The sequence below is a fragment of the Penicillium angulare genome (genome assembly GCF_028827245.1).
Source record: "Penicillium angulare strain IBT 27051 chromosome Unknown utg000001l_segment0_segment0, whole genome shotgun sequence".
In the NCBI taxonomy this organism is placed as follows: domain Eukaryota; kingdom Fungi; phylum Ascomycota; class Eurotiomycetes; order Eurotiales; family Aspergillaceae; genus Penicillium; species Penicillium angulare.
The window spans coordinates 3,939,687-3,963,068 of NW_026623160.1; the positions used below are offsets into that span (position 1 = coordinate 3,939,687).

A 23,382-nucleotide genomic window follows, 5' to 3' on the forward strand; every position below is an offset into this window, starting at 1 on the left:
TATTTGTTAATCAACGACGCTCGAACCATGGCTGTTAAAATATTCCTAGCGGTTCCGAGGTAGTACGGTTGGCTCGGAGATATCGGAAATTCCCCGCATTCATTTCGAAATAGATTGTAACTAGAAGGTTTTATGTTTCAGTTTCCAAATTCCACGGCTTTATGGCATCCAGGTTTACAGGATCTCCCCGACGTCACGCACGTCCTGAGAAAGAAAAACATTTATACCAAACCCTTACCCTTTCATGCACCTCAACATTCTCAATTCTTTTGTACTCTGCTCCTTTTTATAAACATGCAAGCGCTAAGATTGCATGGCAAACGCGACGTTAGACTGGACACAGTGCCTATTCCGTGAGTTCTTACATGTTTAATTACCTCAAAGTCGTGGCTAACCCTCTGGAGCCAATGTGCGCCAACCCAAGTACGTGTCGAAGTGGAATTTTGTGGCATATGCGGCTCCGACATACATGAATATCTCGCTGGTCCAATTCTTGCCCCGGCTGGAGGGAATCCAAATGAACACACCGGAGCCACTTTGCCAGTAATAATGGGCCACGAGATGTCTGGTACAATTACCGAGCTTGGAGAGCAAGTGAAAGGCTTTACTATCGGGCAGAAGGTTGTTGTCAATCCGTTAGTATCGGATTTCGAGCATGGGACACCTCCTTGTTTATCTTGTCTTGCTGGGCGTATCAACACCTGTAAACGAGCCACATTCTACGGAATTAACACCCCAGGGGGTGGATTCTCAAGCCAAATCACTGTGAATCCATCGAACCTTATCCTGGTGCCAGAAAACGTTTCATTGAAGATTGCAGCGTTGGCTGAGCCGCTTGCCGTGGCAACACATATGATAAGGAAGTCAGGATTTACTGCAGGCCAAAGTGTACTTATTCTTGGGGCAGGTCCAATTGGGCTGGCGTTACTTATGTTATTGCGCTCTATGGAGGTAGGTAAGATCTTCGTAAGTGAGGTCTCTGATCTGAGGATCCAGCAAGCGCGGCAGCTTGGAGCTGATGCTGTTATCGATCCAACAAAAGTGTCGAGTGCCAATCCATCAAATTTGGTGCTAAACGCCATTCATGAAGTGCTTGAAGAAGGCGTCGATATCTCTTTTGACGCATCCGGGCTACAATCTACACTTGAGACCGCTATTGCTGCTGTCAGGCCCGGCGGGGCAATCTTCAATGTTGCAATTCATGAGAAACCACTACTGCTGAACTTGAACGACATCAGTGTTACGGAAAAGAACTTGACAGGTGGAATTTGCTACACCAAAGAGGATTTTGAATTAGTTATGACGCTATTGTCTAACAAACGTATCGCTGCGGAGCATATGATTACCTCAGTCGTGCCTTTGACGGATGTCGTCAAAGGGGGCTTCCTCGAACTGATTGACAACAAAACGCAACATGTCAAAATCCTTATCCAGCCAACTATCTGAGGCTGTCTTTTTGTTTTACCAAGTTACTACCATAGATCGAATGGCCATCTGGATGTTACTTTGTCAGTTTTCCTTATCTAGTTCCCATAGCGAGCTAGCACATATGATTAGGCAAATTTCATTTCTCCGATTATGCAGTAGTACTCTTCAATACAGATAGTGAAGGGTACAAAGCTCGAGGTGGTCTAATAAGAGCAGTGTGAAGAAGTAGGCGTAACACCGCCTCACTACCATACAGGACTGCCAACGGCGTACGTACCAGGGACCGATGACTGGGCACTTCAGATGAATCTTGTATGCTCCAGTCGCATCTCACGGTAGACAAATGGAATATAAAAGCTTGAAATTTTCAAACAGATCCCCGCAAGCATATGCATAGTATAGAATCCGCTAGTTCGACTGCAGCGCATGAGTTAATGTGAAGCCCGTATTTAATATGGGCTCTTATATATGAGTGGATACGACTGAAGGAGGCCTAAGTGACTAAAATACAAGGATAATAAGTACGCTTTTGCGAACAAACTAATTCATGACGCCTACGGGCGTCGGGATCTAGGGAAACGTGGAGATGAGCAAGATGGATGGATATGAATGAATGAATGAATGAATGGATGAAGGAATGAATGAATGGATGAAGGAATGAATGAATGGATGAAGGAATGAATGAATGGATGAAGGAATGAATGAATGGATGAAGGAATGAAGGAGACGCAGAGCGCTGGAGTGCTAGATATAGGCAGGAAGGCGGAGAGCTCCAATATGGAGATCTCCATCACAAATCGCTGAGGCGCTTCGAGTCTCCTCCGCGATCTGTGAATAATATTATTCAGGGGCTAAGCGAGCATCACGAGGGAACCCCTCGTACGTCGCGTATATTAAGTCATTCCGATGCTCGCATACTGCAAAAAGCATAATTCGTCCTGGAAATTCAAATTGGTGGGCTTAATTATTGAAATTTTCACAGAGATTAGGCTGTACAAGATATTGCAGTTACTATGGCATAGCTGATTGCATAGACAATTAACTTCTAGACTGAAGACAGTTAAGAGGGGGTCCAAATAGGGGCTAAAGGGGTCCCATCTTATGTCGCTCGTATATGGAATCGGTCTTTCTAACTGAATTGCCAACAGGAATAGCACATATTATGACAGCGTTTCCCGTCAATATCAGCGCCATGAGGTATTGACAATGGCAGACTCATGTCCATTCACTTCTTTCCTAAGTTGCACTGAGCCCACTCTTGGCATGTGCGGCAGACTCAGCCCCCAGTAACGCTTCCCCTTTTCCTTCCTTCTTTCTTTTTGGCACATATGACATAATAGTTTCATCGGTTTCCGAAGAATACCTAAGCGTTCGTGTCCAAATCTTGGCAGCACCGCTAGCGGCTTCCGAAATCACATCCGGACTGATTCTTTATCCGAAATCATCGGTTGATCTTCCGATTACCATTCCCCCCGCCCCCGCCCCCGCCTTTGTCAGAGCACCCGGGGACCAATGACCATCCGGCTAGCACGTTCACAAGACTACCATAAATCTAACTAAATCATTGCGTTTTTAAACCGACATTTAAATTGACCCACGAATCCAGGCTAGAGCTCGGATTTTATTTATCAGTCTATACCCCGTCTTGTTTCCTTACCACTGTGTTATCTTTGAACCATGTCCGCTTCGACAACGGTTAGTTCGACCACTCGCGAGAGAATGCCTGGCGCAATGGTCCCTCTTCTCATTGGAAATAAAGACATCACAACCCCGGATACGTTTGATGTGAATAACCCTGGAAAGGGCTACGTTGAACACAAATCTAGTACTGCACTTGTTGAACATGCCCGCCTTGCCATAGAATCGGCTGAAAATGCCTTCTCAGTATGGTCTATCACGAAGCCTGCAGTTCGAAGAGATATCCTGTCAAAAGCAGCTGATATTTTTCTTGCTCGAAAAGATGAATTCATTGGCTACATGATTGAGACTGGGTCTCAGCAAGAGTTTGCAGAGTTTATTCTAATGCTGGGTGTGAACCTTTTAAAAGATGTTGCAGGTAAGGTATCGGGTATTGAAGCCACTTCTCCTGCCTTGGCCCAAGAGGGCACAGGTGCACTGGTCTATAAACAGCCTTATGGAGTTGTATTGGGAATTGCACCCTGGTATGTGGACCACTCTGGGTAAATTCGTTTGACTAATAATTGATAGGAATGCACCCTATATCTTGGGTACTCGAGCTGTGGCACTTCCACTTGCAGCTGGAAATACCACAATTCTGAAGGGCTCCGAACTCTCTCCCCAAAATGCTTCTGGGCCATTGGGGACGCATTTAGACAAGCCGGATTGCCAGATGGCTGTCTTAATGTTATCTATTCTCGACCCTCAGATGCCTGGGAAGTGACCACAGCCCTGATTGCTCATCCGGCAGTCAAAAAGTTGAGTTTTACTGGAAGCACAGTCACAGGGCGCAAGGTTGCCCATCTTGCAGCAGAATATATCAAGCCAGTTATCCTGAAGCTAGGCGGAAAGGCTCCTACAGTTGTTCTCGAAGATGCTGATGTAGACAAGGCCGCTCTAGGTGCTACTCTCGGCTCATTCATACACGTAAGCGCAACTCCCATTCAACAAATGACTTCTGACTAATATTCACAAGGCCGGCTAAGTCTGCATGTGTACAGAGCGAATAATTGTTCACAGGTCTATTGCCGATAGGTTCCGGAAAGCCTTGAAAGCTTCAGTGGATAGTGTGTTCGGTGGCCCAGGCACTCCTCTTGTAACTATAAACCCAGCTGCGATTGCCAAAAACAAAGAACTGGTTCAAGATGCAATTTCTAAGGGCGGTAAAGTCTTTATTGGAGATCTGGACACCCAAGCAACCCTTGATACCTCGATGGGGGTGGTTGTTGTTGAGGATGTTACTGCCGAAATGGAAATTTACAAGACTGAATCATTCGGCCCGACTGTGTTGCTTTTCGTTGTCGACAGCGATGAAGAAGCAATCAAACTTGCTAATGATACAGAGTATGGTTTGAGTGCTTCAGTATTCACTGAGAGCTTGGTCAGAGGATTGAAGGTTGCGAAACAGATCGAATCTGGGTATGTACTCTTTCTGCGAATTTTCAATTGATACTAATCAAGGTCGCAGGGCGGTACACATCAACTCTATGTCTGTTCACGACGAGGCGGCTCTTCCTCATGGAGGGGTAAAATGCAGTGGATTCGGACGCTTTGGGACCAACATGCTGGATGAGTTCTTATGGACCAAGTCTGTGACTTGGATGGAATAGACGTATTTTGACCACCAAGTTAGTTTTACAATACACATGTTTTATATTATTCCTGCCTTGGTTTTACGAGATATTCAATGGGAGACTGGTTGACCGCCATCTTGGTGACTGAAGACCAACGTGTCGGCGTTTCGTCCAAACAGGGGCCGAGGAATTGTAAATACAAAATCTAGGAAGCCAATTACCGTGCCATGCAAGAGGTAGCGGCTCAAAAAGCGTGCCCATTTCCACTAAGATCTAAATGGGAAGACAATTGACTTCATTGACCACGATTTTTCATGTGAAACAATCAATCCCATGGCGTCCGTCATCAGCCTTGCTTTGAACTGGCAATATGCTCTGACCGCGGTTATATACTTGACACTTTATTTTTCTATTTTGACTTGTCATACCTCAAGCGCCGTCATATAACTTTCCAATTTCGTTGGATTTTTGATACATTACATTACCCGAGGTCATCCACGATCCTGTTGTGCCGTCCTTCTCGAGGTATTTTTCTGTCGGTAGCTGATCAACAGCCCTGACGGGGAGGTCTCACGCCATGGAAATACGTCGATGGCAAAAGCAAAGCAAACTTAACCTCGGAAATCCGATTCAGGGATAAAAAAAAATGCCAAATATGAACGTTTTGATTTTGACAGAAGAATTTAGGTTCCGAAGGAATACATACTTCAATTCATCACAATGAATTCTGACAGTGATCTTCTAGATTGACTAAAAATCTCCAATCTTATGAGGTTGCTCTACGTAAGCAAAAAGCTATCAATGCATGCTCAATTCTCAGATCGCGAGTAATACCCAATTTATTGTCGCGTACAATTCGTACCCCAGATAAAGCTTGCCTGCTTCCTCAGCTGGTCGATGTTGAATTCCGGGATACGGATACCATGCAAGGAATCGCAGGAGATAAATTCTCTGGCTGAACTCAATCGGTCTTTTTGAGCCGTGGGATAGAATCCAGTAGGTAGTTCGTATTCATAAAGTGCAACAAATTTTCCATCGGACACTCGTGAAGGCTCTTCAGTGGAAACAAGCGGATCCTCTTCCACAACGGTAGGTTTAGGCGGAGCAACGCCAAGGGCCTCCAAATCTAAACCTTTCGGGGCAGCTACCCAGGCGTGGGGCACACCAGGGGCAATAATGACCATCGTTTTGGGTGGAAAGACGTAGTACTGTCCTGCGAGCTCGGCCACTGCAATCCCGCTTGCAACGAAAATCTTTTCGACCACAAATTGCATTTCGGGGCCTTCGTCGCCCGTTTGTTTCTCTGTAGTTCCCGGAACAACTGCCATATGAACATGCCGAGGCATTCGACAAGTCGTATTGAAATGAAGGCAGCCAGCTGGTCCACGATAGACAGGACAGCAAGGATCATTGCCATTTCCTACGCTAAAGAGCTCCATTGTTCCGGGTAATTTCGACTCTGGAGGGAATGCCTGCTTGACAAGTGAACCCGTACCATGGATTACGCGAGTTCCACATGGCAATAGAAAACCAAGCTCGGATTTGCTGGTAGGAGCCATGAGGTGTGCACAGATGTATCGGTGCAATTTGAAGGTAGGGGCAAAGGCACGATATATCAATAGATCTCTCCACTGGTTGAGTTCGGCTATCTTATCCATCCGAATTTGTCTCGGCTATTTACGTAGCACCGGTTATTTCGCTACTTCCCGCACTTCCCGATACGGCGAGACGGATCACGCCATTATGGGCATCGTAACTTTACTCCAAATGATACGCGAACAAGCATTTCAAGCTTCGCCAAATTGTCAAGAAAGGTCTATATCTATTTTCCTTTTCACAAAGCAGTAAACAAGTGCCAGCCAGACCACACATAAAGCCCAACGTATTTCACGAGCAAGCGACGCACGTCACTGAAAAGGCAACCACAAGGCAGACGTTATTAATCCAGCCTAGACCCATATAGCCAGATCCCCTTTCAATGTCCAAGTGCGGCATATATGCGAATATCAAGTTTTATTAATTAGGGGGCATGCCATGTCCTCCATCTGTGACTACATCACTCATGATAAAGTTGTCTACCATTCTCTCGGTGAATCTATTGCCTTTTTAAACTCGGGTCAGAAGCTCTTGATGAAGATTTCTGCCTGGATGTTACGGACCCGCTCCTGAGGATTGTGATAAGAGCCCCAGGACCAACCGATACGACTACTGTTCAGCTTTACTTATTTGACGAATCCAAACCTAACGATGCAGGGGAGATCCATAAAAACCTGACCTCGTCAGCGCTCTCAATCAGTACCGCCTTTACCAAGCAAATATCTCCAGGAGCTTGAGTTGTAATACCTGTTGCTGTGTCCGATCGGTAGGCATACAAGCAAGATTTCTTATTCGCTCTAGCTCTGTGTGATAGAGTAACAAGTATAGCAAGTATAGCTGAGGATTCTTCTTGTAGGTTGGTAGACGCATTTGGTTGTATCAGGTAGGCTCTTCAATGGTTGGTTCCGTCGCTGTTTTTCTGGTCTACGTGGGAGATCCGCGCTTATTGACACCCTCACCAATTCTGTCGGAGTCTGTACCGGCACTTCAGTCCCAAGCGCAAGTAATTTTAATTTCATCTAGATTACTGACTAGATATTAAGAATGCCCCCTCCCCCTTTATCTTATAAGGCAGTGCTTAATTGATCATTCCTAGTTGTCCTAACGTCCGCCGATGTGCTAGGCTGTCGGAAAAGTGGAGGTCTATTTTACTAGCGTCCTTGCGTTTTATTCAACACCACATCATCCTATATTCCTTAGGCATCAACTGCTGAATCAGCACACTCAACTCTTTATTTTGCCCATCATCATGTATTTAGAAGAATACATCTCAAGTACGGTTCAAGGAATTCATTGGTCCATCTCCGTACTAGTGCGTATTGCTTTCCTCGGAATTGACATAAGCTTTCGGTCCAGATCACAGCCTCGTTTCATTCGCCTCTTCGACTTGATCTCTCTACAAGACCTCCGTTTTGCGCTCCCACTTCACTTTTTATTGAAATATAAATTATGTCAGCCGAAACTTCAAGTAGTTAAACCCAGAGCTTTTGGTAACTATGTGTGTTCGGATAGACAAGCTTTTCGGTTAGTCGAATCTCATTTTATTAGGTTGAGGCTCGTCACTCAGTTGAATGTATCACTTGATCGTGGAACTCATTCGCTGATTGGAAGCTGAAATTATAATCGACAGAAAGCTCCCAGTCGTATGGAGAGCGTTTCTTGGGTATGGAATGGTCTCACTGCTGCTTGTCAGTGTCCCTTTTTGGTTACTTCAACTTATCCAATCATCTCTTGACTCTATCACCTCGTTGAATCAAATTTACGCTGCTGGGTAGATTTTACTTGGATAAAATCGAATTTTGAAGTGAGAAGCAAAGGTTGGCACGTCATTTTCGTGAATTGTGTGCCCAGGTGCAGAGTATCTCGGCGAGAATGCAGTGATCTTGAAGCCTTGCCGAGGCAGTGGCAATCTCATTATACCCGTGGGTTTATATATCGGTCTTTCAAACATCAATAGACCATGCAGGCTTATTGTCCCCTTCTCTAATTGGTGCCCGCATTCCCAAGACAATCCTGCGGTTGTATTAAAGTGTACAGTGTACCTTGCAAGAATATATATAATATACTGAAGTAATTCCCGTTGTCATCCCTCTCCCATTTGTTCTCATCCACACATTAAATTCATGAAAATATCCTTCCCTGACTTAAACACATTGAACAACACAAAATGAGTAACGATGCATCAGATATCAAAATGGAAACAGTTCACTTAGAAAACATCACCAATAAGCAGATTGATGAGTGCGACACGAAGGCACATGCAAGGTTGCGGCGCAGAATCGATCGTCGATTATTACCTCTCTGTGCCTGGCTTTATCTTATGAACTATCTTGATCGCTCGAATATTGGGAATGCCAAAATCTTGAACCAGGAGACTGGCGATTCGCTTCTCCAAAAGACTGGAATGAGGGCGATAGACTATTCCCTTACTATTACGGTTTTTTCTATCGCTTACAGTATTTTCGATGTGCCCTCAAATTGGGTCCTCAAGAGATACTGTCGACCTTCTTTATGGCTCGCTTTTCTTGCCCTTGGTTGGGGGGCTTTGACATTGGGATTCGCATGGGCAGATAACGTGTCTGTTGTAATAGCCATCAGATTTTTCATTGGTGTATTTGAAGCTGGATTCTTCCCAGGTACAGTTCCCCCCTAGACTTTTTGTGTGTTTAAGTTGTTGACTTTGTTTGTTCTGGGCAGGTATTGTCTATGTCATAGCTGCTTGGTATCGATCAGAGGAGCGCGCGTTCCGTATCTGTATCGTGTCATCGTCGGCTACACTTGCCGGTTGCTTTGGCGGCTGCATCGCATATGGCATGGCATTTTTAAACCGCAAAGGAAACTTGGCCGGGTATCAATGGCTTTTCATTGTTGAAGGTGCCATCACCATCCTTTGCACTAGTCTCATCGTTGCCTTCATGCCAAACTTCCCCGATACAGCGAAGTGGCTGAGTGAAGAAGAAAAGGATTTTGCCCAGCGTCGTCTTGGAGAGCAAAGCGTCAGCTTTACTAGTGAGCCAGCTAGTCGACGAGAAATAATCGAAACCTGTGTTGGACCTCGCATGCTTGGACACTATTGCGCCTATGTCAGTATGAAGTCCTTGCCTGAGATATTATGAGAAATTAATTATTTGAAATTTAGCTTTCCAACGCTATCGTAATCAATTCCCTGGTTTATTTTTGCCCGACTATTGTGGCTGGACTGGGCTACACTTCCATCGAGGCCCAGTTGATGACCGTACCCCCTTGGGCACTTGGGTACATTCTATGCCTGTGCCTTGCATGGACAGCCGATCATTTTAATCAAAGAAGCTTAATAGTGACTGTCGCATCAATTGGTTCTGGTGCGGCATTTCTGGCTACTACGCTCCTTCCCGTGACTGCATATCGAAAAAAATATGCCTGCTTGATTATATCCTGCTGTGGGGTTTTTTCAAACATCGCACCATTGACGAGCTGGGTCATTTGTAACATGCCAAGTCCCCGTGTTGTGGGGCTTGCAGCAGCTCTCAATAACGCTATGGTTGGAATAGGCTCAATCATTGCTCTATGGATCTGGAAAGATAGTGAAAAATCGACAGGGTACCCTACAGGGAACAGTGTGTGTGCAGCTTGCAGTTTTGTTACTGCAGTTGTTGCTTTTGGGCTACGTTGGACTTATACCAGGATGAATCGGATGAACATACTGGACACCACTGGTATTGCAAGGGACTGGAAACTGTGATACAAAAACCTTGCGACCAAGGATTCAGTCGAACCTGTTGTAGTTTGAGACGACTTTTGGGGGGATTATTTGTTTATGCAAAATGATGTCTCCTGTACCTTTATACTGAATCTATCTATCTTCTCGACTCGTGCCGTGCTGGTCTCAGTCTCTTTGAATTGAATCACTATACTAAGCTACGGGCCTCCGGGATCCAGATTTGAAAATGCTAGCACGTGCTCTGAAATGCCTCCGTTTGGGCCTCTTCGTCGGCACCCTGATCTGCCTTGCGATTGTGTTCTCAGGATGCACGTCCACGTCGTCTCCTAGGGACCTGTACTTTATGAAGTTAAGTGCCCCCGCAAGCGTTTCGTGTCTGGATGCAAAGCTGAACATATGCGGGTGAACCTAACCGCATTCTCGACAACGGACGTTCCCCATCTCCGCCACGGATTGTCGGTCGGTAGCCTGGACTCTACCGCAGTGACATCGGATATCACAAGTGTGGGGAGCGGAGTGGCCGGCGCGGCGGAGACCCACGCGTCGCAGGCCTCTTCGGCCGCCCAAGAGGCAGCCAGCGAGGCCAGCAATTCCATACAGCACATATCCGACGAGCTGAAATCCCACCTACCGGGATTCTATTCCGTCGGGCTCTTTGGATACTGCCAGGGACCGGGCGAGAAAGCCACGTATTGCTCAAAGCCCAGTACGTCGTTCTCTTTTGACATCACCAAGTTGTTCGGCGAAGCGGCCTCAGAAGTGTCGGAGTTGATCCCGGGCATCGAGAACAAGGCGTTGAGTGGATACCGCTCCGTCTCCCAGTGGTCCATTTCCGCCGATATCCTCGGGCTCATATTTACGTTCGCCGCAATCGTTTTCGGGGTGACAACCCTGACAATCTCATGGGGCAAGACGTGCCTCGTACTCTCTCACCTGGCGGCAAGCATTTTCGTTGCTGGCGTGGCTATCGGCTCCACAATCATATACGGCCTTATGACGAGTACGGTCAAGGCGGTGCTCAAAGACTTTGGAATCCTCGCGAGCTTCGGCGCACATACCTTCACGGCAGCGTGGCTGGGGGTGGCATTCTCCGTTGGTGCTTTGGTGGCTTGCGCCATTGAACTTTTTTGTTGCTGCATCTAGTATCATTCTGCGGATCGCGTAGTGTAGATTACAGGATTAGGTAGTGAACAATATCAGGGCTCAGGGTCTCATGGCTGGGTAAAAGTAACTGCCGCTCAGGCTCTAACGCTATGGTCCAGGGTAATGTTCTTGAAGGGCGGGCTAGTCTTGTACCTCTTGTATTCTTCGACGAGTTGTCGTGACAGTGCCAACCCAAAGGCCTCAGATCCGGCTCACGGATTTTGCCATTCAGAGCCGGTGGTTGGATGAGAACGAACGAACACACGAGTAGCACCTGGTGAGACTGACCGGCCACTCTTCATTCACATTGATCGAACAGATTTGTGAAGTAATTCCTAACCTCCTCAGGCAGCGACCGGTAGGGTTCAAGGGCGCCTTCAACAATCAAACTAGGAAGAGTCGCTTTGGGATAATCCTCAACGTCCCAGATATCCTTACCAATCATTCTTGCCTGCTCTCCAGTTGCCCATATCTTTCGACAATAGAGTGCCAGCGACATTGGATTCCCTGTTTCGATTGCTTCACCCAATGCTTGAACGATGTGCTCTTTGCTTTCTCTCCTTGTGATAGGAGCCGCATGAAATTTGCGCGCAAAGGCTTCGGCGATTTGGTTACCAGTAACTCTCAGTTCAGACAATGCTAAGTCTCGTCCTGCAAGCTGACTGATGGGTGTTGAAGCAAAGATACTGGCGTAAGCCGCTGCCACATAAGGGCGGGTACTATCAAACAATTGTAAGAAAATTGAAATTACGATTTTCTTTAAACAGACGTACCAAAGGTTCAAGGGTTCCGATGCAGAATCACCGATGAATTGAATCCGGTTGTCTCGGTAGTCAATGCCCAGCGCGCTAAAAGTTACATGCTCACAGTCAATAAATCCACATTCCGTTAACCAAGAAGATTACATACGGTGTTGATAGCACAAACTCCGCGAAGTTCCCGGGAAGAACAACTGCGGTAGGAATACCAGCAAGACGAGCTGCCTTCTCAACTTCGGACTTTTGATGATTCACAGGGATGCTGTTGCCTTGTTTATCGTATCTTGCTGCTAGGTCTGAGGGAACGAATAGCTTGACTTGTGTTTTTGGAATTGCCTTGACAAAGTGGTGCTGAAGGGGCACGCCGCCATGTCCAACAAGGCAACTGGAGAAAGGTATAAATGAGCAAGTCTGATTTACAGCGCATATCTTCATTATAACTCTCCATTAACTAACTCACATGACGATATCGATGTCTTTGAGTTTCTCGATCAATGATGCCTGATTATTCAAATCGACTTCGACGACCTCGACATTGACGGGTAAAGACAAGATGTCGGAGCCAGGACGATGGAGAACCCGAAGGGGGGCACCTGAGCTAGCAAGTGCTTTGACTATTTCCGAACTAGCCCATCCCCGGTGCCCGTAGACTGCAATGCGATTCAAGGTCATCCTTTGATGAATTTATTTGGGCGGATTACCATCAATAGTTCAAGTGCGTTTCGGAGATCGTGATATTTATACCGGCGATGACGGGGTCTCACTCATACGACTGTTTGCACCAAGCACGTTATCGACCTCTTTCCCCTAACATTCGGAACTTCATTGGTTGGAACTGAAAGGGAATGGATTGACACGGCTTAGGAGGACTATTGTTACTGGCTGGCTTTGCCCGTTGCGGGGGGTGCTGGGGCCCAATGCAAACATCATTAAACATGCAAACTATCCCATGTACAGTGGCGTTGCAAAAGTTTGCGACCACCCCTTATTGACCGCCTATTTCTGCCAGAAATACTGCCGGACATAAATCTCGACTTGTACTGTAGGAGGTGGAAGAGTAGTAGGCAAAGGCCCTCGAGGCACTGAATGCCTTAGAAGAGCTCTAGTTCGAGGCATGGTGATCAAAATTGAGGTTAAAATTCATAAACCACACGATTTTATTACGGAGGGTTACGCGACGCGAGGTTAGCTATACTATATAAAGAAGGCGGTAAATGGAGCGGTAAAATGGGGTGGTCACAAACTTTTGCAACGCCACTGTAAACAGTTGAATGGGGCAATGAGGTCACCATCATGATTACAAATCCGCGGCATGCGCATATAGCCGAAATATGCCGTCACGACCTGGCTAAATATTACTTGTAGTCCCCATGGGAACCCACGCCTTTCGCACCAAGTCGCTTCCTTTCAAGTGCCGCATTGCAATATGACACGATCTGTCTTTCTCATTGGTCCTGGATTCATTGGAGGAGAAGTCTTAGACTACCTTCTGCAGGAGAATTACAAGGTCACCACGCTGATACGCCGACAATCAGCTGTTGCGGATTACGCCAAGCTGGGTGTCGAAACCGTTATTGGCAGTCTCGATGATGACACCATCAGGAAGCAAGTCGTTGTTAGTGACATTGTTTTCCATACGGCGACTGCAGACCACCTGCCCTCAGTTCAAGCCGTGCTTGAAGGAATCAGAGAGCGGGATTCCAAAGGCCTAGAAACGATATACATTCACACCAGTGGTGCCAGCCTACTGGCTGACACAGCGGCTGGTAACTACAAGAGCAATGTCATCTTTGATGATGAGAACCCTGCCCAAATTGATGCACTTCCGGACTCTGCGCCCCACCGCTTGATCGATCTAGCCATTGTTCGCGCCAGAAAAGAATTGGCGAACTCCAAGATGGCTATCATGATTCCACCCGTAATCTATGGTATCAGCAGTCGCGAAAAGCGTACATCAATCCAACTACCCACAATTGCCCGTTACTCTCTAAAGCACGGGTACGCTGGTCAGATCGGAAAGGGACTTGCAATCTGGAATCAGGTCCATGTCAAGGATCTGGCACGCGGATATATGACACTTCTCCATTGGCTCGAAACTACTTCCACGAGTGAAGTTGTTCCAAATCCCTACTTCTTTTGTGAAAATGGCGAAGAGCTCTCTTGGGGTGAATGCTCTCATGAGATTGGCCGCATTCTCAAGGAGATCGGCCGCCTCGATAATGCGGAACCCAAGACGATTCCTCCCGAAAACTATGGCGACATTTTTGCGGACTACACGGAGACTGTTGCTGGGTCAAACTCTCGGAACCGTGCAAGTCGACTCCGGAAGCTTGGATGGAAGCCATCTGAGAAGAACACGTTTGCTTCTCTAGCTGAAGATGAGATCCCAGCAATCGTCAAAGAAACCGGCGAGTTTAGTGGCTATGCCAAGCCCGTGGCTTCATAACTCTAGGTTTATTGTTACCGAATCTCATAAATGGCGAATGACAACTGTCCAAAAAGGCCGCGATTCTTGCACTTGAATTTTTCCCTGAATAAAAACGAGCTATTTTTGCTAAACGATGTTTATGATGATGTGGAGACCATGGCTTTTTAATAATTTCGCTCCACCCCACGTAGTTTGATAGTCAGCTCTTCAGTGTACCTCTTTCTCTTCTTCTTTTATCTGCCCTGAAATGTGTGGCAATGTATAGTTGCCTTTCCAGAACATATGGAAATTAGGACTCTGCGAATCACGACGAAACGAGCTCGAACGAGCTCGAGAACCGTTATCATGGTCAGTCGATCTCTAAATCCACCTCGGTCCATATCATATCTAAATGTGATATTTATTGGTGCTGTTAGTTATGAGCTTACCACCCAGTTTGTGTGGGCGATTCCGCTCCATTGCCCATATCGCCATAGATGGAGATCACCATTTCTCAATTATTTGTTAGCATCCAGGCCCCCTCTCCTCTTCACTCCGCTCCTCAATCTTCATTAGCTCTCTAGTGGGTCCTCGGAGACATTCCGCCACCCCGACCCCCCAGCGCGCGCTCATATACCCGCGGCTGCATAACATGTCTCAAAACGTAGCCATTTGTACCCATACCAGTTGAAGTTCAAAGAAACAAAGAGACCAAAAGATCACTGTCACCATGGCTTTCACTATTACTGTCGCTAAAGAAGAGTACGAGATGAGCTTTGTTAACTCAAAAATTCGAACATTGAATCTTCATAATTTCATTGAGAGGTTATGTAGTACTTCGAGGGGCTTCTAAATTAACAAATGAAGAATGTAAACAGGATGGGCGACAGAGGGGATCCCTGCGCCAAGCCAGCGTTTTCTAACGGCACAACCTCCGTTTGGAAGTCGTCAACTCCAATATTGGCAAAGCGATTGCTCATGAAGCTTGTGATCCATTTTCTAGCCACTGCGGGAATCCGCTTCATACGAGGGCGGATATCAAGGCTTCGCTGGTTAACTCCGTTGAAAGCACCTCTGAGATCAAATGCTACAAAAAGAAAATGAAAAGGCTGCATCCGGGTTGCAATCTTTGCCGGCAATGCTATTCCAGCCCATTTCTTCTCTCTTGTCTCCACGTTAGAGTAGTCTTTACATATGCTATCTGAAGGAGACTAACAAAATAAGAGCATGAGCGCAAATAAAAGCAAAAAATATTAGGTTGCTATTGCAAGCAGAATGGAAATATGGCCTTCAATACCACGGAGTCTACTGTTCGAAAAAGGAGCAGGACCAGCAAGGTCGCTATGAAATGACGGTCGGATCTGATGCAAGCTCTGATGCAAGCAAAAGAAAATAACGCTACGTTAGCCAGCTGACTGCAGTTCGAAGCAGTAAGTTACATAGGTTTCACATACAGTATTGAAAACAATCGGACGTTCACGCCAGTCCTAAGATTACTTCTTCGTGTCTGGCCACTTTCTTTCCTTTCTGAAAGAGATCAAAATTTACTCCTTGCAATGCCCCCGAACCCGCTTCTGAAAATCGTTAATAGGCAAAGTTTTGGCATTCCAGTCCTAACTAATCGAACGTCGAAATTGTATATAGGACTCAAGTTTGCTTGACAAAGTCACACCAAGCCCGAAGGAGACTCAGCCATATGCCTCCCAACACCCGTATACTCAGCCTGGAAGCAAACATTGATCCTATCGCTTGTTGCGACCTCGAGCTTTCCTCTAAGCCTCCCACCCAACTTACCATTGTAGAACGCCCACAACTTGGGGAGGATCCGAACATCCTGAGCACAGTACTTGATAATAGTCTCTGACAAGGGCCGGGAATTGAAAACCTCATAAGATCCCCCGCGTTCGGGCGCAAACAACCGTCGTCCATTATCCTTGATAATTTTCCACGCGCTAGCTTCAGACCGCGTCAAGCTTGCATCACGTTCAATACACCGGGCAAGGCCGTTTATGAATCTTCTTGACCCACTCCGAGTTGCGAGCTCAAGGAGCTGGATATCCTGGATGCCTGCGAGGTGAACGCGAAAGTGGGCATATAATGCGTCGGAATCGTTGCGAGCATCAACAAGGGCCTTCTGAATGCTTTCGTCTTCTAGTATTCCTTTGAGCGTCGCACCGCTTGTAGAGGGGTGTGAGAAGGCGTCCTGCCCTAGAGTATGGACATAAATGAGGTACACTTCATTCCTGGGGAACAAGTAGATTTGCATGATTGAGATTGAGCCGTGGCGAGAGAGATTGATGCCTTCTAGGTCGACGTAGATGGATGGAGGATTGTTGGGAACGTCTATGAGCAGCTCAACCAGTTCGCCGATGGCGGCTGTTGTGTCGATGATCCTGGGGGATAGGTCGATCATATTGAGCTCAGGGTGAATTTATAGGGCAAAAGGCAAGGTTATGTTGAAGCAGGCTTTATCTCTGGGGGGATTTTCAAAACTTGAGAAGGCTGAGCTGAACACTGAGCTGTACTTATAGATCAGATGCCCACTTCATGCCGATGCAGAGCATGCGAAGTACAGACTAAAGTACAGTACTTTCAAGCGTAGCAGGTACTGTGCAACAAGTATGAGGCCCTCTGAATTCTTACAGTTGATCTGTATCACCTTACTCATAGAGCACCGGGAGTAGTGTGATCGGCAAGTATTGAGGCCTACCATGTGCATGGAGACCCAAGTTACGATGGGTAATATGCTCGTTCTTTCAGTAGTCCAAGGATATATTCCGTCAAGATCCATTTTTGAGGCCTACCACTCTGGTGGCATGTCAGCGAGCCAATAGCATCGGCATCTCAATATGCATCTCAATCTGCATATGCATGATGCAGCTAAGCGAACAACGAGCCAACCAGGAAAATTTGAGGCCTACCATTTTGCCAAGACATAGCCTTATGCCTCGGGCTTTATTTCCGTCGAGTATACAAAGAAGAGGTTTCCTCGACTGGAAGTATTCTTCTTTCCTCCAGGCCCAAGGCCGGCCCATCCGGTTGAGAAACCCGGGCCTCAGTAGCCCTCCTATCTCCCTTTGCTTTCAGGATAACCAGTTCGAACCATAGCTCTGTTAACGCTCGTCTAAACGAACATCTTCACTATCAGCATTTTGACTGCGTGGACCCTGCGTAGTTAGATATCGGGCATCCTGGCCCTGACCTTGGGCTTTCATCTTCTCAATCCCTCCAGACTCCTTCACTTCTTGATGTTCTTGCGAGTCATTCCCCACCACCACTCTCATTCCCAACAAATTTTACCTCACGCGCCAACTTTGTAGAACACGATGACCCCTTATCATCAGCTCCAACAAACCAACAGCCATCCCGTCCTGAGCACATCCCAACTTCCTATCCTTTCAAGTGTGGTATCTGTAACCTTACTTTCCGGAAACGATATGAACTCAAGTAAGTTGTCTTTCCAGCTTAACCCTGTCCAAATACTCTCACTCTAGGGCTAACCTCTTTCAAGCCGTCACAAGACACGCCACGACAAACGCTTCAAGTGCAAAGTCAATGGCTGTGCCTCAGCATTACAGAACGAAGCGCCCCAACATGGCTGAAGAGTGTACAATATACTTCTGTCACGTTGAAGGTTGCAAATATGGCTTTGAGCTTGACCGAGAGTTCTCCAGGAAGGACAATCGGGATCGTCACCTCGCCAGCCATGCTAGGAAGAGGGAGCTCTAAGCTATCACATACATACTATACACTCTCGTTAAATATCCAAATAGCCATTGGCAATCCTTTATCATCCGATCAAAATTGGTCAAGCCCCGACATTATATCTTCGTATAGGACCTAGCAAGGCTGTGTGTTGTGATATACGTCTGGTGCAGATCAGGAACCAAGCCGTCCCATCGGAATTAATGCCGAAGTATCTATACGAAGAATCAAGTTGATTTCCAATAAACTTGTTCGTCTCGTTGTATATATAGCTTCATATTCCCCTTTGAATGATAGTAACAATCAATCTTCCTTTGAACTACAACAATATCATCAAATGTGCAGGTATATATCTTGGTCCTGATAAAACTCTGCAACAGAATGTCCTTTCCTAGTATCGAACGGTTTGCAGAAGAGAGAATCTAGACTATGGCTTCATCGCCAGCTTCCCCGTGGCAAAGGGTATCATTGAAAGTCTCACCAACCTCGGCATCTCATCGTCCCACTCAAAAGTCAAAGTCCTTGCAGAGAAGCGCCGTAAAATCGCCAATCAGTCAGAGCCATCCAGTATCCAGTCTTGTATCTGATCATCGATCGGCTTCAGCTGGATTCAGAGGTACAGAATGTGATGAGCCATCCACCCAAAGACTATCCCGACTTGGTACATTCGAAAACGCACACAAAAGTGAAGATATTTTGCCCTCCAATGCGTTGGCTGATGTTTCGGTAACGAATGCGGGTACAGCATTCTGCAATGGCTCTAAAGAACGTTTAACATCAACCGAGCCACAGGACAAACTTGAATCGTCAGACCACTCTCCCTTAGTCCCTCACACGGATTTCAGTACTCTTGCCACGGCCACGATGCTGAATCAACCACACATGGCCATGCTATGGAAAGTGACTATTCTATCATCTCCAACGACCGAGGAACCTTGGATCCGACGGTTACACTGACTAATCATATTGTCGCGCTACAAATATCTCTTGAGACGCAGGAGCAGGATAGCCCAGTAACTTGGAAAGAGACGTATGGGCCAACCCACGGAGACAATGGCGGAGCTAATGGCGTGTCACGGACCATTACTGGCTCTCAATTCTCACTTCACCCGACGTCTCAGATAGTCACGATAATCACGATTGAGACCGAACGTTCATCTCTGACAATAACAATCGGCTCAAGTGGTCAACATATGGCGACAGCGAGTGAGACCCATGAATTACTACCTTCCACTACAACCAATGGCCCGAATCCACCTTCTTTTCCCACAACGTCTTCTTTATGGGGCTCCAACGATTACACTGCGCTAGACGGCAGCGGACTATCGCGAAGCATCTCAAAGCAAAGCCTAGGCGCAGTACTTGGAACTGTATCCGGAGCAGGGATCATTGCCGTCTGCATCGTGATCATGCACCGCCTGTGTTACCCCAGCATTCGAAACAAAAGGTCAGAAAAGTCTGACAGGCTAAACGCACAGATGAGCGACCGCCAAAATACACTTTCTGGGCCAATGGTCGAAATATCTCGCTTCTCTGAGGATTCTCGATGATATCCCATGCCCGATGCCACCATCGCCGGCATAAGAAACATGCGTCTAGGCTACATGGGTCTAAACTACATGTACAGGCCCCCTAGTGATTGGGTCAGAGCGATGAAGGCTTTCCCATGACTCAGCAAATTTCGACGTATTTTGATGTAGAGTTCCAATGTTCCAATTTCACTTTCGATTAATTTGTCTTATTCCGCCTCAAAATTCACTATGTTCTAAAATCTCTGCCTCGGCATTTGTGACTCGAGTAATCTCTGGCTCAACCATTGCCCACACTGCGTTCGCCATTTCATGTGTATTCATTGTATGTGCATCCACTGGGAACCTAGATAAAAGGGCAGGGTGTCTGGGACATCCTTCACAATAGACGGCGCGCAAAGTCAGCCCAGGGAAATTGAGGTAAATGGGGTAACAAACAAACAACCAAACAATTCATAAACGCCCGGCGGCTGAACCGAAAGGGCAACTATCACTGATCTACTGTACCCATCTGTGTATGCTGTGTCTCCTGAAAGCCCATACATAAAACCTTATAACATATAACATTTCCAGAAAGCAGTGTCGCAGCGAGTTTCTCGTGGGTTGGTAAGTGGGTTAGTAGGCTGGCTTGAAGGCGATTCTCCAAGTGTTCAACATCCTATCTTCGGCAGTTGAAGCGCGTCTACTATCTGTAGCACGAGGTGGTGGGTGAGTAGGGTCGGAAGAAGGGGGTGGGGGCTATGTTGGTCGGTATGTTCAAGTGGCCTCGAGTCGGCCCGTCGCAATGGCGAAACGTATGGAGGCCCGTACTGCCTCTAGGTTTGGCGTCCACTTCTGATCATCAGAAGCCTGTTTTCCGCCCAGGAAGAAGGATATGTTTCCTCGGTTAGTCTGCGTGCATTGTAGCATTTCCGTCCGGTGCGCCGTCCACTTCCGACATCGGAAGAGGAAGTGCTCCGCGGTCTCTCTTGCTTATCCGCAATCGCATTGATCCGTCTCTGCTACATTAATTTGATTGAGATACCCATTGAGTCTAGCCATGCCGGTTCGGAGTTGGGCCAGTACGCTCGCTTCTTTCCACGTCAGGCGATCATACAACTGCCGGGTGTGCTTGCCTGGCAGTGCGGCATCTACTCGTTTTGCGTGTCTTCCTATGTTCTCTGGTAGCTCACTGCTGGGGACTGCCTGGGACCGTGCGATATTCAATGTTGTCGACTTCATCCTCGGGACGCGTTCTTGTGGAAGAGCATCTTCTTGTGTCGCAGCTCTGGCCTGTTCTTTAGCCAGACCTAACAGCTTGCTGTCTTCGGTAGTAGGGATCCAGTGGAATTTGATGCGGTTTCCATTCGTCCGCAACCTTCTCATCAACTTATACATCTGGCAAACAAATCTCCTGGCCAGACTGTCTTCGTGGGTTGCTGAGCGTGAGCGCCGCCGCCTTGTTGCTTGTGAGCAACGTGATACTGTAGTCCTTGATTCCCACTACCATTTTCGACACATGTGCCATGGCTGTCAGCTCCGCAGAGAACGGGTTTTGCTCTGCTCTCGCGCCCAATGTGATAGAGAAGGTTTTGAGCTTCAATTTTCGATTTCGAGGAGGCTGTTTCTCTATTGCGACTCCAAATCCCACCAGCTCGTTCCGTGCCGAGCTGCTGACCGCGATCTGCATCAATCCGCCCGCTTCAGTCTGGGGCTCATATCGTCCTTCAATATTGGCCTGCACGCGTGCACCCCATGGGGCCAACGTGAACGCGCTGATTGTTTCCAGTGTCTCCAGGTCGACGTGCTTAAGCGCGTCCGCTACATGGTACAGCGGCGAGCGATGATATCGTCTGAACTTTCTGATCCGGTCTGTACCCCTGCGGAGCGGGTTGGTTTCAGGCAGGGTATGCATGTCCGTCCACATCTGCACAGCCCGTCTCCAGAATCGGTGCCGTGCGGTGGCAATGTGAGCTTCCGCCTCAGCTACACTGGTCGCGACCGTGAGGAATGTCCTCACAATGGCTTGTGCTCCAACTCTTTGGACTCGATTGATCGGCCCCATGGCCTTGTTCTTACACGCGTGCATCCAGACATTGGAGGCGTAATCCACAACCGGCGCCACCGTTGATGTAAATAGCTGCCGCGCTGTTGCTGGGGATAGACCACGGAGTCGCCGAAGCTCCATCGCTGCCTCCAGGCCCCTTGGACGCGGCCCTCGCAATATGTTCCTTGTATTTCAGTCCGGTGTCCATCAACAAACCCAGGATCTTGACGTGGTCTTTGGGTACAGCCGTCTGCCCCTTGATGGTAGACGGCTTATGATCCGATTTACGTGTCTTGGGCGCAAAATATATGATGGCTGTCGTTTCCGCTTCAAAGGTCGCACCAATTCTCCTTTCACAGTCGAAAGCTTCATTGACAATTGCTTCAATTTCTTCCCGGTTACTCTGCGCGGTTGGCCCGGTTTGCACGAGGTCTGCGTTGAAGAAAAGGAGTAGGATCGGAGACAGGGGTGAGCCCTGGGGTAGGCCAGCCTGTGGCAATCTTCGGATCTCAGAAAGTTGCCCGTTGATTTGGATGGTGGCCGTTCGTTCTGAGCAGAATGCTTCGACCCACCGGATCAAGTCATCTGGTATGCCTCGCGCTTTTATCCTTTGGAGCAGTCATTCTTTACACACACCATTGTAGGCCCCTTTGACATCAAAGCTGATCAAGCTCAAGACTCGTCGGCCACGTCATGCCGAGTAGATTTGCTCCTGCAGAAGCACGAGCGCTTGCTCCGCGGACCGCTGCTTTCGGGCCCCAAAGTGGCTGGTCGGGAGCACACCGTGCGTCTCCACCGCGTGTGAGATCCTTTCTGCAACCACTAGCGAGTACCTTTCACAGTGTCGCTAGGAGTGAAATTGGCCTCCACGCCTTTGCAATGGTGTAGTCTTGTTTATTCGATTTCTTGAGCGGTATGATCTTCGCATGTCGCCACTGCCTTGGCAACGTGCCCTCTGCCAGCGACGCATGGAATAGTTCAAGTACCCTGTACTTGACCGTGAGCCATATCATCTTCCAAACTATCGCCGGTAGACCGTCCTCTCCCGGCGCCTTCCACGATTTCGCTGCAAAGAGCTGTCGTTCTACTTCCTCCAGGGTGGTGGCCGGCATCTCCCCTGCTTGCTCCCTATGGTCAGTGGTGGTGATCCCATCTGCTTTCACAAGCTGCGGTAGTCTCCCAAATGCCGAATCATCCCCGGATTTCAGGTACTTCGCTGCTTTACATATGTTGTCGTTGTCTGCAGGGAATTCATTCCAATGCTTTTTCTTCTGTTTCCGGATGGCATCATGGTATTGATTCGCCGCACCCTGGGCCATCTTTTCGAGCCGAGGTACTCCTTACCCTCCCCGTCGCTCCGATCGGGCATGGTTTCGCCAGTATGTGTATCTATGACGGAGTTATGTCGGGTCAGTCGTCCACCACCGCTTTGCGTGGGGTGACGATTTCGCTCTTGGAGTTAAATTGTGCACCGCGTCCGAGACCACCGACATGAGTCGATCGGCTTTCTGCTACACTATGCCTTCCGGTGGAGTGGCAGCGAGGGTGCTCGCGATTCTAGCATCAATCTCTTTCCATGGCGCGTTCTTAAGTAGAAGCCGTTCCTGATACTTTGGGCTCGGCCACGGGGCATCAAACACAGTCTCAATGGCGCCATGGTCCGAGCCGTGGTCAGTCTCCAGAATTGCGCACTTAGCCATCGAGTCCGTCAAGTTTTGCGAGGCCAGAACAAGATCGATGGTAGACTCACAGTCCCACTCTGTCCTCCGCCGTGCCAAGTCTTAGGTGCCTCGTTTGAGTAGGCTGCTGAGTGCAGATTCATTCATGAGGTCAATGATC

At 47.7% G+C, this 23,382-nt stretch overlaps 12 protein-coding genes across 12 annotated transcripts; 7 read left to right on the forward strand and 5 right to left on the reverse strand.

Annotated features, from left to right (window-relative positions):
* Nucleotides 1–294: 294 nt before the first annotated feature.
* N7478_001354 (2,3-butanediol dehydrogenase) lies at nt 295–1,446 on the forward strand (the record flags this gene model as incomplete). Its single annotated transcript, XM_056917569.1, has 2 exons — nt 295–327; nt 385–1,446. The coding sequence occupies 2 exons, from the start codon at nt 295–297 to the stop codon at nt 1,444–1,446; spliced, it is 1,095 nt and encodes a 364-aa protein (XP_056785449.1).
* A 1,659-nt stretch (nt 1,447–3,105) lies between these two features.
* Nucleotides 3,106–4,715, forward strand: N7478_001355 (uncharacterized protein; the record flags this gene model as incomplete). Its single annotated transcript, XM_056917570.1, has 4 exons — nt 3,106–3,594; nt 3,637–4,032; nt 4,109–4,524; nt 4,574–4,715. The coding sequence occupies 4 exons, from the start codon at nt 3,106–3,108 to the stop codon at nt 4,713–4,715; spliced, it is 1,443 nt and encodes a 480-aa protein (XP_056785450.1).
* Nucleotides 4,716–5,518: 803 nt separating this feature from the next.
* Nucleotides 5,519–6,025, reverse strand: N7478_001356 (uncharacterized protein; the record flags this gene model as incomplete). The annotated part of the gene is made up of 1 exon (XM_056917571.1): nt 5,519–6,025. One exon carries the CDS (start codon nt 6,023–6,025, stop codon nt 5,519–5,521), a length of 507 nt encoding a protein of 168 aa, XP_056785451.1.
* Nucleotides 6,026–8,442: 2,417 nt separating this feature from the next.
* N7478_001357 (uncharacterized protein) lies at nt 8,443–9,996 on the forward strand (the record flags this gene model as incomplete). The annotated part of the gene is made up of 3 exons (XM_056917572.1): nt 8,443–8,911; nt 8,973–9,358; nt 9,415–9,996. 3 exons carry the CDS (start codon nt 8,443–8,445, stop codon nt 9,994–9,996), a joined length of 1,437 nt encoding a protein of 478 aa, XP_056785452.1.
* Nucleotides 9,997–10,371: 375 nt separating this feature from the next.
* Nucleotides 10,372–11,118, forward strand: N7478_001358 (SUR7/PalI family protein; the record flags this gene model as incomplete). The annotated part of the gene is made up of 1 exon (XM_056917573.1): nt 10,372–11,118. One exon carries the CDS (start codon nt 10,372–10,374, stop codon nt 11,116–11,118), a length of 747 nt encoding a protein of 248 aa, XP_056785453.1.
* A 298-nt stretch (nt 11,119–11,416) lies between these two features.
* On the reverse strand, nt 11,417–12,548 carry N7478_001359 (uncharacterized protein; the record flags this gene model as incomplete). The annotated part of the gene is made up of 4 exons (XM_056917574.1): nt 11,417–11,837; nt 11,892–11,966; nt 12,028–12,261; nt 12,337–12,548. The coding sequence occupies 4 exons, from the start codon at nt 12,546–12,548 to the stop codon at nt 11,417–11,419; spliced, it is 942 nt and encodes a 313-aa protein (XP_056785454.1).
* Nucleotides 12,549–13,302: 754 nt separating this feature from the next.
* On the forward strand, nt 13,303–14,322 carry N7478_001360 (uncharacterized protein; the record flags this gene model as incomplete). Its single annotated transcript, XM_056917575.1, has 1 exon — nt 13,303–14,322. The coding sequence occupies one exon, from the start codon at nt 13,303–13,305 to the stop codon at nt 14,320–14,322; it is 1,020 nt and encodes a 339-aa protein (XP_056785455.1).
* A 1,627-nt stretch (nt 14,323–15,949) lies between these two features.
* N7478_001361 (uncharacterized protein) lies at nt 15,950–16,696 on the reverse strand (the record flags this gene model as incomplete). Its single annotated transcript, XM_056917576.1, has 1 exon — nt 15,950–16,696. The coding sequence occupies one exon, from the start codon at nt 16,694–16,696 to the stop codon at nt 15,950–15,952; it is 747 nt and encodes a 248-aa protein (XP_056785456.1).
* A 913-nt stretch (nt 16,697–17,609) lies between these two features.
* N7478_001362 (uncharacterized protein) lies at nt 17,610–18,012 on the forward strand (the record flags this gene model as incomplete). Its single annotated transcript, XM_056917577.1, has 2 exons — nt 17,610–17,730; nt 17,795–18,012. The coding sequence occupies 2 exons, from the start codon at nt 17,610–17,612 to the stop codon at nt 18,010–18,012; spliced, it is 339 nt and encodes a 112-aa protein (XP_056785457.1).
* Nucleotides 18,013–18,881: 869 nt separating this feature from the next.
* On the forward strand, nt 18,882–19,538 carry N7478_001363 (uncharacterized protein; the record flags this gene model as incomplete). The annotated part of the gene is made up of 1 exon (XM_056917578.1): nt 18,882–19,538. One exon carries the CDS (start codon nt 18,882–18,884, stop codon nt 19,536–19,538), a length of 657 nt encoding a protein of 218 aa, XP_056785458.1.
* A 2,841-nt stretch (nt 19,539–22,379) lies between these two features.
* Nucleotides 22,380–22,862, reverse strand: N7478_001364 (uncharacterized protein; the record flags this gene model as incomplete). Its single annotated transcript, XM_056917579.1, has 1 exon — nt 22,380–22,862. One exon carries the CDS (start codon nt 22,860–22,862, stop codon nt 22,380–22,382), a length of 483 nt encoding a protein of 160 aa, XP_056785459.1.
* A 192-nt stretch (nt 22,863–23,054) lies between these two features.
* Nucleotides 23,055–23,243, reverse strand: N7478_001365 (uncharacterized protein; the record flags this gene model as incomplete). The annotated part of the gene is made up of 1 exon (XM_056917580.1): nt 23,055–23,243. One exon carries the CDS (start codon nt 23,241–23,243, stop codon nt 23,055–23,057), a length of 189 nt encoding a protein of 62 aa, XP_056785460.1.
* Nucleotides 23,244–23,382: the final 139 nt, after the last annotated feature.